Consider the following 19345-nt stretch of genomic DNA (forward strand, 5'->3'; position numbering starts at 1 on the left):
GCAGTATACAGTTGGCCAGGAACCCAGTTTTTCATGCTCGCACGAAGCATATAGAGGTCCACTACCATTTTGTCAAAGAAAAGGTTTTGGCAGGAGACATTGACCTTGTTTATGTCAGCACACAAGATCAGGTCGCTGACATCTTCACCAAAGCGTTGGGTACAAAGAAGCTCCGCAGATTCAGGGCTTTGCTTGGTGTACGTGAGATGGAGTTGAGCTCGAGGAGGAATGTTGAGATATCGAGCTCATTTAGTGAGGCGATGGACACTGATGACCTGCTTGGGGGATAGGCCCTACACTTATACCACTGGCATGGTTGGTGAGATCATAGGTGATATACGGCCAGTGGGATGACAGGCTGTGTGACAACCATTCTAGAGACTGGGATAGTTATAGTGCCAGCTCATTTAGTTGGGTTCACACTATAGAGAACCCTAGTATGTATTTGGTTGAGTACCTTTTTATATGTGTACTCCTATCTTTGTATATGGTGTGTTGATGAGTGATGAGTGAAGAAGAAGAAGATTTTCAGCTTCTCACCTTGTGAGTTCTCTTTTAGGGTTTTGTGAGTGTGTGTGTGCTTTGCAAGAGCCCAAGCTCTCTTCTCCCCTACATCTTTTCAAGTTATACCCATGGTATATATGGGTAGTCACGGTCCTTGGAGCTATAAGGTAAATACCATCATATCTAGGCCTCAAGCAAGTCAGGGATTCCACACAATTGCGGTACTTCCATCTGAAGACCCAATTTCCAATTTTTGAATCTTCATTCTGAATATCAATTTGTATGAATTTCATCACACAGTCATAATCTTTTACTGTACTTCATAAATTTATGATATTTCTTGCTTCTTGGTTGATCCACTTTAGCCAATTCTCTCTAATACCAGCTGAAAGATCCATGCCCCCTCTGCGCAACTCAATCTGGGGTGCTAACAGCGGAAGTAGCACTTCTTACGCAGGGCAGAGCCTCCCCCTCGGGGCCTCGCCCACGGATATCTGGAAAAGAGACTAATCCCTCGGTTCATCCAAAACCAAATCCAGAAAAACTTTCCCTGCCTAGCAGAGAGGCGATTCCACTAGGAAAATCTTATTCTAACATAGTCAAGAGCCTTAATTTACCCATTGACATTCCAACCAAACCCGTAGGTCACATGATCGGGTCAAGAAAGGAACTTGCACTTGGATCATAGAGACTAACGTTTTTTTTTCCCATCAAGAGGCACAACCATTGATTCTTTTCCATAGAACAAGGATTATCCGGGATTTTACTTCAACTATCGTAACATAACAGAATTGAGTCTTATTTTAGAGATCCATTAGTCCAGTCTATTCGATCCCATGGGTTAGCCAACTGTCCAACCACTGTATTGATAGGATCCATTTAGAAGTTTAGTTATGTTTTGTCCCGGGTGCTTTAAGCAAAGTTCAAGATAGTCACACCACTTACACACCCCATATGAAATTACCTTTTTTACAAATTCAGTTGTCTTTAAAACAATCTTTTAATGAAACCATAATATCACTGATCATAATCCTCCAAAATATCTAGCTTGAATTCTAATTTTTAATCATTCCATCATCAGTGTACCTATGGCATCATTGGCAACCAGAACGCTCACCACCTGCTCACTCAGGGGCCTTTTCAATAGTTCCTAGCTTATAGCACCCGAGAATATAATCACATAAGAAAATCCAGATGGACTCTTCGTTGAAGATCAGCAAGATCAACCAACAGATCCATATAAAAAAGCCATGGACTCATCCGTTGAGGACCAACAAGGCCAATCAACCAGATCCATGTCCGTGTTTAGAAAACAACTTTACTCCTTGTTCTATTTTCTTCCCTGAAGCACGTGTGGGTATCTTCGGTGACCCAGAGCTCAAGCACCGTATGGTCAGCACCCTCTAAGATCCTTCGCATTTCACCTAGCGCTTCACTCATAGGCCGCTTCCTTGGTCCTACATCCACCGTACCGGAAGCTCACCATTTAAATCGAAACCGAGGCTGGTCAAGACCTTGACCGACCTTCTTGCCATGCGAGACGTCCTCCATTGACTCTCCGTCAGCTGTTGCAACTTTCACTTAGGTCGTCATGACCTTAATTGACAAGATAGTCAAAATGTTTCCCTAACATTCTTGAAATAAAATAGACTTTTAAAAACAGGTTCATAAATAGAGTTTTTAACGAACTCTCATCTTTCTACATTGTTCTACATCATTTCTCATTAGTTAACATTCTGCTACATCAATTCACATTGATTTTCCACATCTAGTCATATCTATTTCCATCATCCTTCATCCATTCTCATCCAATCATATCATATATTTGAATGTGGCATTATGGCATACTTTCTACAACATTTAGCAAAAGAATTCCAAATCTTGATATAGGGATCAACTAGACTATTATGGGACAATGCAAGACATGTCATTATTGAGGTGATTTTTAATGTATTTTTATTTGATGTCAAAGGGCTCAAGATAAAATAAGGTCCTTTACTCATAGTTAGAACGGACATACGTGGGCTTTTTACAATAAACTCCACTGAGATGTGGATATACCAAAGTGACACATTTGTTTCTCCTCAAAAATTATGACTAGGATTTCTACTCTTACTATATCAAGTATTTCAAAATATCTGCTCTTGTGTTTATAACCATCTAACCATTGGCATATGGTATTAGTAGGATTTCTTCCAATTTGATTACAATGATCCAAGGTGGTGGTGTTTTACTCTCATTTCTCTAAGGATGCCAATAAATTTTTAAAGGCCGCAAGGGAGAAATTAGAAATTTGGATTAACTATGAGATTATTTGTATCAATTAGCAATGCCAACCTCTATTACATCCAATATAAGCCTATATATAGCTATAGAATTTTGAGCTTTGTAGATGTAGTTGACACACAACACTGAGGATGGTTGGCATCTATCATGATCAATTTTTTGTATGATCAATTTTTTGTATTAGAGAAAAATAAATCTCTCTCTCTCTCTCTCTCTCTCTCTCTCTCTCTCACACACACACACACACACACACACACACACATTCAAAATCAATTATACTACTTAATAACTCTATTTTTAAGATTAGAATGCACATTAGTTCTCTTAAATAAGGATTAGAACATAGAATCATATAGGCACGAAGATTGATAATGGGAAAAGAATATCAACAATGATTCAAAATATCACATCTTGATGGTCGATATATGATAGGAATGCTAATAAGCACATTATTAAACGTAAACTTTCAATTGCACAAATTATGTATGAGAATCACTTACATAGGTTAGACACCAATCATGGCATTCTCTTTCCATCCTCCATAAATTCACGTATGCATACATCCCCAATCCCACCCTTTTCTCTTGCTCATATATATACATGCATCCAAGAGTTAGTAGTTTATGTCACTTAGGTATAATAGCTATTATAACGCTACTTCAACATGAAGCGTTTACATGTAACCTTCATATATCATTTCAAGGTTGTATGTACTAGTCATCGTCCTGTAGTTATACACACCCCTCAATGCACCATGGGAACTATAATGTTATATAGTTCTCAACAAGCTCTTGCCCAAGCCAAGAGCCACCCTACATACCACCCTACATAAGACTACCTACTAGTTCTAGGCCAACTGAATTAATATTATTGTCGGAGGCTTCAGTATTATTGGCATCGGTTATGAGGTCGAGCAAAGAGCTTCTGAGCATGGCAGCATCCACGGTAAGTCCTGGTTCTCTTTCCTGCCCAAGAGGAGTGAACAATAGGAAGGCTTCTATGATCATACATCAACTCTAGACAAAGTTCAGATATCATATGAAATGAAGCTCTAAAAGAAAGGTGACCATGATCAACATAAAACCTATATACATAGAGCCAACATAAAATATATATATACTTAGAAGAAAAAATAAAGGTTATCACAACTTCAGACAAGAGAAGACAGAGTAGAGTGAGGGTGAGTGAGAGAGAGAGAGAGAGAGAAAACGATATTGATATTGAGCTTGGCTAATAATTACCTGTAAACCAAGTTGATAATATCTGAGCTTGGCTAATAATTACCTGTAAACCAAGTGCATCCAAGTTGATAATATCTTCATGGACGGAGATTTCTGCTTCTTGCAAAAGCAAGCCTGTTGCCTCCAGAGCTGCAACCAGGTTCGCCATTAGACCAGGCCGTTTTCTACACTCCACGTGAATTTGCAACGCCTGCCTTGCAACAGGATTAACCTGATGCAGTATTCAGAACCATTAGAGAAAAGACCATAATAAGATCAGCATCATCTCGAAACCTTAGATTAACCTTCATAATTATTACCTCCACCAAAGGATACTCTCCGACGGCGTCGTTACCAGCCGCCGTTGCCTATGCACGTGCAGAAAATTTTTGCAATTAATCATAGCTTTGGGAAAACTTACGACAATTCTGTATCGCAGTAAACTAAATTTTCATAAAAATCTGGATCACCAGCAACCGCGGTCAGATTAATCAAAGAAATTAGACAGTAGCTAAGGGTTAACAGTATTAGATCTCAGGCAGTATAATTACGGTGTGTACCTTAGCACTAATTAGATTGCTATCCAGAATACACAACTTACAACAACGGTGCTATGTGAGCTTGGAGTGAGAGATGGAGATTCTCCGTCCATATGGGGGGATTAAAAGTAGGAGGCGGAGGGGGCGGGGCGTTGAAGAAGAATTAATCTTGCGAGGACTTGCAGGCTATGGAGCTACTCAGAAAGTGATAACCTCCTTGTTTGATCATCAACCTGTCGTGCTGGCCGCCTGACTGGATGGATAAGGGTATATGCATATCATTTAATTATTGACCACTTGCTAACGTTGCGTATGGCACTTGCTAAGGCAGCCCACGATTCGTATTGCAACTGCAGTAATAAGAGAAACTAGGGTTTTCATCGTATTATATTATCGTCGTTAGTTCACAAATTTGATACGTCTTATCGATAAATTATTGACCTAAGAATGTTAGACACTAATGCATCTAGGGACCCGATTTTCTACTAGGGTAACTCGTTCATGTGCAAATACATGCTAGTAGATACAACAAATGCAGGGTATCATGTATGCATGTCATGCATGGTATGCATGTGGCGTGCACTAATAAATGCTAGTCCCTAATAAATGCATGGCATCATGTTGCATGTGTCATGAACTAAAAAATGCTAGTCGCTAAAAAAACCCTCGAGAGCACTACAAGAAGATTATCTCGCGTAAGAGCTGACAAAACCACCCTTCTTCACCGTTTAGTGGTCTGAGACTCTCACGGCTGACATTTTGGACCATCCCTTTTTTTTTTCCAGCTGGCCTTTGGCCCAAGATCTTCCCATAGTTACTAAATTTTACCGCCTGTAGACAGCCGCCTGTAGGTACTTATTTATGCACCCGTGGGCGATGCCGCTAAGGAAGCACTAAGGGGGGGTTTTGAACCCAGGACCTCTTGGTCCTAGGCAAACACCTTCACCACTTGAGCTATCACCTCATTGGCTTGGACCATCCTTTAAGAGGGCTTTCTCTCTCTCTCTCTCTCTCTCTCTCTCACTACAATGGGGCGGTCAATGCAAGGATGTATTTAAAAAGGGTAAGCCATGCATTGGCTATCCTTGTTGTATCTTAATGTAAAGAAAAATTGAGGCCATGTATTGTATCTCAATGTAAAACACAAGGGCCAGCCATACATTGCCTATGATTCCTTTTTGTGTCTTAGTGTAAAGAAATAGTGTAGGACTTCACGTATTACAAAAGGGCTATCTATGTGTAGAGCAATCTTATGCATGTGAACACCCTCTACAAAAGGGCTATGTGTAAGGGGACCTTAGAAAAAGGTTTGAAAGAAAATAGATAAAACTGGACTATAGATATTATACCACGTCCTTCTTGTTTGGGCCCAAGCTTTTAAAAGCTTTAACTCTCAACTAGCTCCCCTCGCCCACGCTTTTAGAGCCACGCGCCACTGCTTGATGCGAATATTTAAAACAGAAAAATGCTTCTTCTTCTTCTTCTTCTTCTTCTTCTTCTTCTTCACATACGCATAAAGAACAAGTGCCGTTTTCTTCTTCGCTTTTAAGCTTCACTTGCATCCAAGTGAAATTTTAAAAAAATTCAGGGACTTCTTCTTCTCCCTTTTCTTCTTCAGACCTTGGTAATTCCATGCACAAAATGCCTTGCTTTGCTACAGAAGGAAGAAGAGATTTATTGTTCTCTTCTTTTTTTCTTTTGGGGGATATAGATGTTTTCATATATGTGCAAGTGATGGACATGTTACACTATGTAGATGTTCTCTTGTTTCTTTTGGGAAATATAGTTGTTTATATATATATATATATATATATATATATATGTGCGCGCGCAAGTGATGGACATGTTCATTATAGCTTGAGCAAGGTTAACACAGAGAGAGACAGAGAGACAGAGAGAGTCACCTGTATCCAAGACGTTGATAATGTATCTTACTGGGCAACTGCCTCCAAGTTTCTGCTTGCACAGCAAAAGCAAGCCTAGCTAGGCTGACATTCCTGCACTCCACATGAACCAGATGTGTTGTGAAAACATTAGACCGGAAATTATAAGATTATAATGCTTCTAAACCCCTAGATTAACCTTGTTTATTACCTCCACCACAGGACAAATTGAATTATCGAACAATTCGCCCTAATTGATAATACGTTTGCGCTACGGCATCACCCTGAATACCGGCCACGGTCTAAGTATTAATCCAGAAATAAGACGGTTCTAGGCGTGAAATACCTTACGAGGACCATGATAGCTAACCAAAGCAGATCAACTTACACCGTGTCATGATGAGCTTCACGGAGTGAGGAGAGAATCAGATTGTCCGGCCATAATCCACAGAGCCTTGCTTGCTGCCTCCTCGCCTTTCAATATAGACTGGATGGATATATATAAATGATTAGAGCTAGTTCACAATTGTGGCCACGATATGCACAGAGGAGCGAGTAAATTACTTGCATGCTTGCAAGAACTCGTTGTGCACGTTTGTGTGGAACACCCTAAAGCCTGCTTTAGGTGGCAAGGCTCGCGTGTTTATAAAGATGCTCGGTAGGTTGCCGAATTTCCAAATGCCAATGGATGGCTCCCCTTGTTCCCTTTGTTAAATCAATGCGTCACATGGTCCCCATAAAGCACTCAACATCTACTTTTGCTATTAATTAATCAAGATGTTTAATTAAAAAAAGAAATTTTGCATGGCTTTTTGACACATGTTGGCTACTAGCCTCAGGTTAGTATTCAATGTTTTGATGATTTAAATGCACATTAGAAATGTTTTAAAAAAATACACATTTTTTTCTCCCTCTCTTTGCGCCAGGTCTATGTCTTCCAAGGCAACATGTTGTAGCCTTGATGTCACTAAGATGGGTGATCCAGCTAGTTGGTCTTTTCGGGTGAACACGAGCTCCAGGAGAGCGGGTCCCATCACTGGTGCATTGAGCACAAACAGGGATGTGATTTTGTCACCGTCTAACCGTGCAAATCTTGTCCCAAGATTCTATAGAAGACTATCCATGGTTGCCAAAACATGAATCCAATTCTCAAAGTCAATGGGCTCCGAGAGGGACTCATATTCTTGGTCCACATCTTCACCATCCAACATCTTGTTATAAGCGCTACAATATTAATTGATATGATTCGAGAGGTTATGCCACTGATTGGCAAGAATGCCTTAATCCATGGGATAAGTCTTCCCTATTTTCAAGTTTATTTTCAAGGATCGATTACCTTTGAATATGTAAATATGGTTGGTTGCACTTGTTCGCAGTCCCTCTCTCTCGAGTAGCAGAGGGAGTAGGCTCTCTCCTTCGCTATCTCTCTCCTCAAGGGGGTCACTCAAAAACATGTAAGATAGCATGTGAGTTCAACAGAAGGGGTTTTTTTCTCTTGTGGATTTACATAAAGTTTACATACATAAGGGGATTTTTAATTAAAATGGTGAAAATTTTGGTACATAAGGGATACTTTTATTGTAAAAACTGTTACAGAAGGCCCTATCTTTAAAATTCAAAAATCCATAAGTAGGAGGTTTTTTAAATACCCCTTGAATGCATGTGCTACATAGGCGGTTCATAGAGTGACCCCTCCCCCCCCCTCTCTCTCTCTCTCTCTCTCTCTCTCTCTCATGTCAGGATGACAGGAGGAAGGGTGGTGGGAACAAATATTTTCTTTGTAATATTTTTGGATAGAAAATTATCTCATCTTATTAAAATAAGTTCCTCTGAAACAGAAATTCAAAAAGAACTTTCCAAATTAGTGTCCAAAGGGTAGGTATTAATTAATAAATGACAAAAGAGCGAATAGACAAAAGAGCTAATATCTTTAGGTTTTGATCCCTCCTATCAATAAAAAATCAGACCTAGGTGGCTTATATATCTTCTCCAAGGTCCCAATATATCAAGGTATTAAATGGACCACTAATCTACCCAATTGAAGCCTAAGGAAAATCTTACCTACCACTACAAGAAAATGAGGCAGTGGCAGCGCAAGGGAGGAGAGAGAATCCAAGAAAAAATGTGGGTGCAACTAAATACATGGCCACACACGCGACCATGAACACGACCACTTGCCGCATGTGCGGACACACATCTAGCCGTGCTTGGGGCCATGTGTTAGAATTTGACTTACCACCACGGCTAGTACTTGATAATATCTCTCCTCCTCATTGGCCTCATTTGCATCCTCCATAGTTGCCTCCTCGTTTGCATTGGCTTCATTATGTGCATCTGCTACCTCCACCTCCTCCATCACTTTGACTTCGAGATCTTGGAAAATGGCCTTTCCCACGAGGCGTAACTTTCACTACATACCACCATCTCAGTTCACATTGATATCCGTATGGAACACAAGATTCCAAGATCAAAAGAGTTTTCTTAAGACCCAAGTAAATAAAGTTAAATTAAATATTGAAACTCACATAGATATGTTTTGAAAGTTTACCTATTCACAATGCATGGGCAAGACTAGAGCATCCTCATTGGATCGCCAAAGCCTTCTAGAGTCTAATTGCTTTTATCCCACTTGGATGTTGCCTTATTATTGTTTTAGGACCTCTACTTATGGGCGCCACGAACCACTACACTTCAAAAGCAAAGACCTCAAAGATTAGGAATCCAAATTTTAGGATGTCTGTGATGATGCCACAATAGTGCTCATCATTCATGAAAGTCTCCATGAGACCACAATCTTGGGTATATCTCCTTGAGTCAATGCGATGAGTTCAAAAATGCCTCCCCTCCAACCAAATGGCATTATATATGAAGTAAATTATAATGAAAAATTGAGTGCATATGAAAAGGACTAGCTACATCGAGAAAAGTAGGAAAAAGAGTTCAAACACATACCCTAGGAAGACGTCCTCTTACATACTCCCACTCCTCCCCTTCATTCTTCACCCTTGACATCACATAATGAAGCCAATCAATGGTAGGATTCTTTGCAAAGTAGACCTAGTTCGGGGAGGAAAGGCACCTTACGTCTCCCTCTCCTCTCCTAGCATTTGCTCTCATGAAAGCAGCTCTTTCAAATTCTCTCCTTATCTTTGCCAATGTATACACATCCAATCATGGGATTATTGACTATTTACCTTCTCAAGCATGGCTCGATTCATATTGCATACTTTTCCCTTCCCTTGTGGCTCATGAGATACCATACATCCTCCTCATTTATCCATAGATGAGGCATAGAGGGATCTACTCAAGATAAATACTCAAAAATGTAGACAAAGGACTCTTGCACCAACCAACCCTCTGCCATGCTTCCTTCTATCCTAGCTCTTTTCCTCACAAATTCCTTTACCGTTGATAGGTTTTCTTGTGCCCAAAGAAAATTCCCAAATGATATGTCTACTCCCCCCATAAAATAAAAATGAATCATTGATGTATGGTTAGAAACCTTAGGAAAGGTAATTGTTGTGTGGTCACTTCCTAGAAAATGAAAAATTAGTCATTGCCACCCCAACCAACAGAAGGAAAGTACACATGTATGCAGTAGAGAGGGGAGACTACAAAAGTAGGCAATAGTTGTGGGAAGCTGTGGGAGAGGATCTTGGAATTGGAGACGCATACAAACAAAAGTTTGTAGACAGAAGATTGGATTGTGTGTGAGTTGACGTCAAGAAGAGAGTAGAGAAGAGAAATTGAGAAGGAGGTCGAAGGGGCACAGAGAAGAAAGAGAGTCATGAGAGTGAAACAGGGATGCTCTTGGGTGAAGCAGTTCTGGAGAAATTTGATGCAATTGTTTTGTGTGAGCAAAAGACAACACCAAGAGACTTGAAAAATCCACACTGGGCGCTAATTACCAATCCAAACATGCCCCGATTGTGACCAAACTTTGCAAACATGTGGGGGTGGGTCCCCCCACATGCTTGCAAAGTTTGGTTCCCATCGGAGCATGTTTGGGTACGATGGTATGGGGAAGGCCCGGATTTTCCATGGCCTCTTAAGCACCAAGAGACTTGAGAAAAATCCGCACTGGGCGCTAATTACCAATCCAAACATGCCTCGATTGTGACCAAACTTTGCAAGCGTGTGGGGGTGGGTCCCCCCCACATGCTTGCAAAGTTTGGTTCCCATCGGAGCATGTTTGGGTACGATGGTATGGGGAAGGCCCAGATTTTCCATGGCCTCTTAAGCACCAAGAGACTTGAAAAATCCGCACTGGGCGCTAATTACCAATCCAAACATGCTCCGATTGTGACCAACCTTTGCAAGCATGTGGGGTGGGTCCCCCCCACATGCTTTCAAAGTTTGGTTCCCATCGGAGCATGTTTGGGTACGATGGTATGGGGAAGGCCCGGATTTTCCATGGCCTCGTAAGCACCAAGAGACTTGAAAAATCTGCACTGGGCGCTAATTACCAATCCAAACATGCCCCGATTGTGACCAAACTTTGCAAGCATGTGGGGGTGGGTCCCCCCATTGGAGCATGTTTGGGTAAGATGGTATGGGGAAGGCCTGGATTTTCCATGGCCTCTTAAGCACCAAGAGACTTGAAAAATCCGCACTGGGCGCATATTACCAATCTAAACAAGCCCCGATTATGACCAAACTTTGCAAGCATGTGGGGGTGGGTCCCCCCCACATGCTTGCAAAGTTTGGTTCCCATCGGAGCATGTTTGGGTATGATGGTATGGGGAAGGCGCGGATTTTCCATGGCCTCTTAAGCACCAAGAGACTTGAAAAATTCGCACTGGGCGCTAATTACCAATCCAAACATGCCCTGATTGTGACCAAACTTTGCAAGCATGTGGGGGTGGGTCCCTCCCACATGCTTGCAAAGTTTGGTTTCCATCGGAGCATGTTTGGGTATGATGGTGTGGGGAAGGCCCGGAATTTCCATGGCCTCTTAAGCACCAAGAGACTTGAAAAATCCGCACTGGGCGCTAATTACAAATCCAAACATGCCCTGATTGTGACCAAACTTTGCAAGCATATGGGGGTGGGTCCCCCCCACATGCTTGCAAAGTTTGGTTCCCATCGGGGCATGTTTGGGTACGATGGTGTGGGGAAGGCCCAGATTTTTCATGGCCTCTTAAGCACCAAAAGACTTGAAAAATCCGCATTGGGCGCTAATTACCAATCCAAACATGCCCTGATTGTGACCAAACTTTGCAAGCATGTGGGGGTGGGTCCCCCCCACATGCTTGCAAAGTTTGGTTCCCATCGGAGCATGTTTGGGTACGATGGTATGGGGAAGGCGCGGATTTTCCATGGCCTCTTAAGCACCAAGAGACTTGAAAAATCCGCAGTGGGTGCTTATTACCAATCCAAGCATGCCTTGATTATGACCAAACTTTGCAAGCATGTGGGGGTGGGTCCCCCCCACATGCTTGCAAAGTTTAGTTCCCATCGGAGCATGTTTGGGTACGATGGTATGGGGAAGGCCCGGATTTTCCATGGCCTCTTAAGCACCAAGAGACGTGAAAAATCTGCACTGGGCGCTTATTACCAATCCAAACATGCCCCGATTGTGACCAAACTTTGCAAACATGTGGGGGTGGGTCCCCCCCACATACTTGCAAAGTTTGGTTCCCATCGGGAGCATGTTTGGGTACGATGGCATTGAGATTTTCAACAAACAATATGATAGCCAAAGTGTTAAAAAATTTAATAAAAGCAAGAACATCAACTAAAATGTAATGATACTCAATAATGAAAAAACTCATAATGATAAGTACATCAAATAAGTACATCAGAATGAAAATGAGCTACCCCAGCTAGTCTGAGGTTAGTCACTACCTATAAATCTAAGTACAATGTAAGTGAGCTAACCCAGCTAGTCTGAGTTTAGTCACTATCAACGGCAACCCAATCAAAATCATCATGTCTAACTGCCGGTCTACGTGCGCGTCGCGAGTCTGCTGTGCACGTCGAGGAGGTTGTGCCGGCTGCGGGGGTCGTCGAATGTCTGCGGGGAGGTCTGCCTCAAAGGCAGGATCGTGAGCTGGTGCCGGTGTACTCGGGAGCTCACGAGTCCCAAAAGCTGCTATAGCCCTCTCTCTCTCTCTACGTCATGCTAATGCAAGACGTCTCTGTCTATAAACCCAAAATCTATAATCTGCAATGGTACGTGTCTGCCACTCTGCTCATGTAAGCTCCTCTGCTGTAAGGACACACTGCTCATGAGAAGCAGCACTGCTGCTAGCACCATCACCCGAGACGCCACTAGGACCAACACCACCCACACGCTCATATGCTGTGATCTAGCTCTCATGTAGGACTCTCTGGTATGCATCAAACTCATGTGAGCTCCACTCAATCTCTGGAGGCACCTCGGGCTCCTGATCTCTATCATCGAAGGCGTCGAGTCCCAAGTCAATAGCTGATGTAAAATCAATAGGCCTGCCAGTCTCCTGCCAGTCCTAGCATCTACTCGAACGAGGCATGGGTGAAGATCATCAATGCCCAAAACTCTGTATGTCGCTAGGTCGACGCGTGCACGGCAAGAGGGACATGCTGAGAACCGTACTAGCTCCTGGGTAATGCAAGACAAATGGAAAAAATGTCCACATCCCAGGGCATATCCACCAGTAGTGTCAATGTCCTCGATACATAAAGCGTAGCACGCATCACATAGGAAGGGTGGTGCATCCTGAGGGAGAGGTTGTCAAAAAACCTCTGTGTAATAGGCCGTGGATATAAAGGTAGGTACGGCACTATCACGTCCGAGGATCTGCGAAACTCTCGAACATGCAGCATCAACTGCTCTGCCCTATGCTGGGCAATCCGCTCCATAATCTGGTGATGCTGTGCCTCAACTCTAGAGCTCTCTACCTCGGTCCGAGCCTACGTAAAAAAGTAAAGCATAAAAATAATTGATTAGTCTCTCTCATTAGGTATTACTTAAAGAAATTTATAACTTAGGACCTTAATTATAACTCTTTTACGTGCAAGAGAAACCTACCTGCTGGATGTCGGACTCTCTTAGATGCTGTGCCTCTACAGTAGCTGCCTCTGCCGTCTGTAATGCAACTCTAAGGCGGTCAATCTCCGGCTCTCGCCTCTACCAACTCTTGAGTGAGCCTCTCAGTGGTAGGTGTGGGACCCTACTTGACACATCAACCATGCCGCTCATGTAAAAATATAGAAAAGTACATATAAACATGTAAATAAATGACTAAAAACACTTATGAAGTAATAAATATGTAAATACCTCGACATCTGTCGTCGGTATCGATCGTGAGAACAGGCATACCACATGCTGGATGCTCTCCATGGTCGATGCCAACCTGGGTGCCAAGAGCCTCTACTGTCGACATAGGCACAAATGAAGGATCTAAAGGAGCTACACGAAGGGCTGGTGGAGGCCGCCTACCCTGGTCCTGGAGACGGCCTCGGCCAGCACCACCACCCGGCCGATGGCTAGTGTAATCCACCTCCTCCCCTAAGACAAACTCCGCATATAATTGCTTTGCGAAGTATATGGGAATCTGGCGGTTGTTCGGCATCCTCCCATATGCGGCAACATATCGACTATAGATATGTGCTGCCATACGAGGATGCGAATATCACGAAATAGTAAGGGGCTTGCCCGCCCCAGGCCTCATCCCATGACTATCGAGGAAAAGATCTAAATAGGCTCCATCCCTAATCGGACCAAGATCACAGACCTGACGATATGTCAGGCCATGTGACACAGGAGTAGTGCGATGGTGGGCTATCCACTCATCCACATAAACAATATCGTGAAGGCTACGAAGGGACGAAAGCATCGCCTCCTAGTCTGCCACAATATGTAATGTAGACAGTGTGTCTCTAGCACTCCTACGGATAGCCGCTAACTCGCGGTCTATCTCCACGATGAGGTCCACAATAGACGAGCGGCCCTCCTCGTGGCCCTCCTTGTGTGACTCCATGCTAAAACCTAAGCCTAACACAAAGGTCCAATGTGAAAGGGTCCAATGTGAAGGGTCTAATGCTTAGTGCTAAGTAGCACTAATGAAGCTATAAAACAATGCTAATGGACCCACTATGAGGCAAAAAAAAAAAGTTTTCCAGTTTTATATAACCTCGATCGAGGTTCGGTAGCATCATGCAATTTAGGGTTTGCAAGATGTATGCTCTGGATTTTAGGGGGGTTAGTGAAACATACGGCCAAGATACACACTTAATTTTAGGTTTGGTGAAGGATCGAAGGCTGAGATTTGATATTATTATCTCGTTCGAGGTACATGGACGGTCGAGATTCATTATATACCTCGATCGAGATATTTAAACGGCTAAGATCGCATCTTCCAATGTGCCTAAATGGACGGTGGAGATTGTGTCTATGTATCTCGAACGAGATATTTGGACGGTAGAGATTGCATCTACGTATCTTGAACGAGATATTTGGACGGTGGGGATTGTATCTCTGTATCTCGAACGAGCTATTTGGACGGTGGAGATTTGATCTCAATATCTCGTTCGAGATACGTGGACAGTGGAGATTGTATTCCTTTACCTCGAACAATGAATGGTCGAGATTTGATTTTGATATCTCGTTCGAGATACGTAGACGGTGGAGATGGGCTAGTCAAATATGCCTAGGGGGATAGAGCGTGGCCGTGATGTAGATCCGAGTGGCATACGTATCTTGATCGAGATAATGTGGTGGCGGTGACATGTAATGGTGACATGGATGATGACTGGAACCCCGAACCTGCTAGCATGGCATTAGTTGGTATCTCGATCGAGATATGTCGATTTAGGCTTGGGAGGCACGTGTCGTGTTTTAATTCACGGCGATATCACGATCGAGGTACTCCGCCCGAGATGCATGGATGTCCCAATTTTAGAGAGAGTGAACGAAAGTGAGTACCCTCATCTTGCAACCTCCCAAAAGCCTGACCGTGATTCATTTGTGCTCTCCATGTCTGTAGTAGCCACCTTTTGGCATCTCCCTTTAATAACATTGATAAACAAGGTTAACTTATCCTCATCTCTCTCCTTCCCAAAGGTAAATGTTGCCAACTCCATCCCCACCAAAAATTCCTCTGGATCCTCTCCAATATGCCCATAGAACATCGGATAGGAAAGCATGGCTACCATATGCTCTTTCAAAAACTCAGACTTGCAATAGACTAAAAGAGTGCTTCAAAGCCTTCCTCAGTGGTGGGGGCACCAAAACTATGATGTGTCTGGGAGAACTCGCCTCTATATCTTGTCCAAAACACACCACCATGAGGAAAAACTATCACCTACTACACCACAACCCAGTAAAAACACCAAATGAAGGCACCAATACACCCAACTATTGTCCCGTGGTGGTCTCTAGTTGACACAAGTGGATACTTAAGCACACTCCAAACTGCTCAGACTATTTAGCTACCTCTTTTCGACATCCTCCTAGGTTAGATCTAGCCTCAAAAACCTTTTATTTTTCCTTTTAACCCTTCAACCGACCTTAGTTGACTACTAACTCACCAGATATACTCTCAGATACCATAGACAGATTAAATGTTGATAGAATACTTGCTTTTGAAATCTGATGCTGCTAACCCCAGTCCTCCAAAATGAATCCTCTAGGATCTTCTATTGTCCTCCAGCATCAAAAAACCTTATTGCCACAACCCTAGGACCTCCCTGGACCCCTTGCTGATCCTCTTCAGACCTTTCTCTAATCTTCACCTACTGAGAACTGCCTCAATAGTAGTCTGACGCAGAACTGACTCATTCAAAGGCCTTCAACTAAAATAGAACCTTTCTTCAGGTGTCCTCTGACATCTGTCGACTCTCAAGATACTCTTTTCTGATCAAGATATCACCCTAGATGATCTATGCTGCCTATAGCTCACACAAAACTACCTCCAAACCTAACTATATTCAAAGCTTGAATTGTCTAAGATAGACCCTGTGGGAAACAATCTTAACTAATCTAACTATCTAAACTGAAGTAGAATTCTTCACTCACGGGTTCTTTGACCTTCCCTGACTTCCAAGCTACTCCAATCTCAAAGAGATACGACACCAAAAACTCACGCCACCGTCTCGCTGACTCCAATAGATTGTATTTTGGCTTCTCACCAATCTGACCCAACAGACCTAACTAGAGTAGAATTTCTCTCCTCTGTGTCCATTGACTGTCTTAATCCCTCAAGACATTCAAACCCAATAAGGATCTAACCTATGGAAACCTAACTAACAACAACTATCAATCTTCTCACTTAGGGATATCTTCTCCTTTAATTTTGTTTGATTTTTGATAGGCTGACAGCTAACAAAAAGAATTAACTCAAAACTTTCCTCTTCAGTATAGAGAGACCAAAACCACTCCTAAACACCCACAATTAACCCTTATTGGACCTCAACTTTTAGGAAAACACCCTTCTAGTGTGACACTGTCTTTAATTGGTACCTAGGCCACTAGCAATGTTGAACCTGTAAGACTGACTTCTGACTACTTCTCATTATTAGCACAAACCTCACAAATGTTAAACAAGACCATACCAATATTCTAACTACTGCACCTGACCTATGCTGACACATAGCTGATCAAGCTACCTCTTTTAAAACTTGTTGACTTAAACACAAGCTAACTAACACAGATCTAGTTCAACACAAGTCAGCTCTTCACTCACAATTGTTTCTTCTTAACAAATTCCATCAAAACAACATAGTTTAGACTAAAACAAAAGAGTTCATGAAACCAACACAAACAAACTTTTCTATGCATTTATACGATTGAGTAAATATCAACACCCCTGAGAGAAAACACTTCTTCACAATTGTCTTAGTAAAACCCTATATTCTCGACTTCATAAAGATCCAAAAACTGTTGATGAAGACTTTGAGCTGTCTAAGTTCCAACAGAATAACAGCCTCAGAGCTCTTAGGGAACCCACGTCCTATAAGACCCACTCACCTTTTGCAACTTCTGCTCTAGGCAAACTCAAATCAACTCAAACAAAGCAAAGATACCTTGAGTACACTTATTAGGCTCTACATGAGCACTTCCTCAACCTAGAGAACCACTGTTTCTCACGTGATTGGGTTCGAAGCCATTGTATATAAGACTTCTCAATAAGCAAGAGGTCTCACATTCACAAGAATGCGAGAGAACCAGATGCCAAAAATTGTGACCCTTCGTTGTGTATTCATTTTTGATGCATGGATGTGTATGGAGACCAAGAACATCCAGAAGATGAGGAAGAGCAATAGGGTGATGACCTAGCCTAGGCCTATCCCCTTTACATCCAGAAGATGAGGAAGAGCAATAGGGTGATGACCTAGCGTAGGCCTATCCCCTTTACATTTTTCCACGTATATCTTGTACAGGTGATGAATTTTTGTATTGAATAGCTTCATAAATACACTTGATTTTGTTTCAAGTGTCTTATTTATTTGCAAGTATGTCTCTACTTTAGTTATGTTGCATGTTTTTCAGAGACTAGCTGAGATGGGGATATGATAATGTTGGGAACTCTCTCATCATGGAAATTTTTTGCATGCTAGAACGTGCATAAATAAAAAACCAGAGAGCTCTCCTTGTAGGCTACATGGTCCAGCCTCAAGGAGAGCTCTCTGTTTTTTTACTACATGCACAGGTGCCGCCTACATAGACTTCAGTCGTTGTACATTCACATGACCAATGCGCTTGTGCCATATGCCAATATCTGCAATGACACATGTTCCATGCGCAAACATGGCTCCCTTTACTTTAGGCATGCTCACATCCAAAGTAAATATCTTGCCATTTCTGTTACCCTTTGCAACCAAGCGACACTAATTTTTCAAGTCTTCCACAAAACCTCCTTGAAGATTAAACCTCACTTTTGCAGACCCTGCTCAACCATCTATCCAACAGAAACCAGGTTCTTTGTAATATTTGGTACATGAAGTGCATCTGCCAAGTACTTCATTTTTCCATCTTGCAGAGACAATGGCACTTTACCAACATGAGCGATGGGATGCGCACTATCATCACATGTTTCTACATAACCTAGTTTTTCCATTTTTTGCATGTCTCTAAACAACTCAGTATGACTGGTCATGTGGTTAGAGGTGCCAAAATCCATACCATGTATCTTGAGATCCTAACATATCTCTAGTTATGGAACTAAGCATGTTCTGTATCACAAATAGTTTCTTACTTCTGTCTCGTCACCTCCCTATTTACTAGATGATACATAGTTGCCTTGCTGCAACTTTCCTCTTTTAATGTCATTCTGCTTTTTATAGCAGTCCTTTGCCATGTGTCTTGGTTTGCCACAATAATAGCACTCTATGCTATTTGCATTCTAATTTCTTTGCCAACCACCTCGGCCTCTTTTGTTGAGATATCAAGCTCATCTAGTGAGGCAGTGGACACTGATGACCCGCGCCTAGGGGCTAGGCCCCACACTTACACCACTAGCATGGTTGGTGAGATCATGGGTGATATGCGGCCAGTGGGATGACAGGCTGTGTGATAGCCACTCTAGAGACTGGCATAGTTATACCGCCAGCTCATTTAGTTGGGTTCACACTATAGAGAACCCTAGTATGTATTTGGTTGGGTGATATGCGGCCAGTGGGATGACAGGCTGTGTGATAGCCACTCTAGAGACTGGCATAGTTATAGCGCCAGCTCATTTAGTTGGGTTCACACTATAGAGAACCCTAGTATGTATTTGGTTGAGTACCTTTTCATATAGTTTATACTCTTATCTTTGTATATGGTGTGTTGAGTGTTGAGTGAAGAAGAAGAAGATTTTCAGCCTCTCTTCTTGTGTGCTCTCTTTTAGGGTTTTGTGAGTGTGTGTGTGCTTGCAAGAGCTCAAGCTCTCTTCTCCCCTGCATCTTTTCATGGTATCAGAGCCTGGTTCATGCTAAGGGCTAAGCTGCA

General features: G+C 42.4%; 1 protein-coding gene across 1 annotated transcript; it reads right to left on the reverse strand.

Annotated features, from left to right (window-relative positions):
* Nucleotides 1-2412: 2412 nt before the first annotated feature.
* On the reverse strand, nt 2413-7008 carry LOC147639632 (uncharacterized). The gene is made up of 7 exons (XM_086772408.1): nt 6821-7008; nt 6644-6716; nt 6454-6546; nt 4612-4899; nt 4331-4378; nt 4075-4242; nt 2413-3755 (listed from the first exon to the last, which is right to left on the reverse strand). Exons 4-7 carry the CDS (start codon nt 4660-4662, stop codon nt 3615-3617), a joined length of 408 nt encoding a protein of 135 aa, XP_086628534.1. The 5' UTR covers nt 4663-4899; nt 6454-6546; nt 6644-6716; nt 6821-7008; the 3' UTR covers nt 2413-3614.
* Between the last annotated feature and the right edge of the window lie 12337 nt (nt 7009-19345).

This window comes from Cibotium barometz, chromosome 3 (genome assembly GCF_041138505.1).
Source record: "Cibotium barometz isolate CiBa-2024 chromosome 3, ASM4113850v1, whole genome shotgun sequence".
Taxonomy (NCBI): Eukaryota; Viridiplantae; Streptophyta; class Polypodiopsida; order Cyatheales; family Cibotiaceae; genus Cibotium; species Cibotium barometz.

Bases quoted from the DNA above. Each gene is read 5' to 3' on its own strand.
- LOC147639632 (XM_086772408.1), bottom strand. From the start codon at position 4,662: ATGGACGGAGAATCTCCATCTCTCACTCCAAGCTCACATAGCACCGTT. The intron at 4,243-4,330 runs GTAATAATTATG...ATACTGCATCAG, and splicing joins GAGAGTATCCTTTGGTGGAG to GTTAATCCTGTTGCAAGGCA. The intron at 3,756-4,074 runs GTAATTATTAGC...CCTCTTGGGCAG, and splicing joins TGGATGCACTTGGTTTACAG to GAAAGAGAACCAGGACTTAC.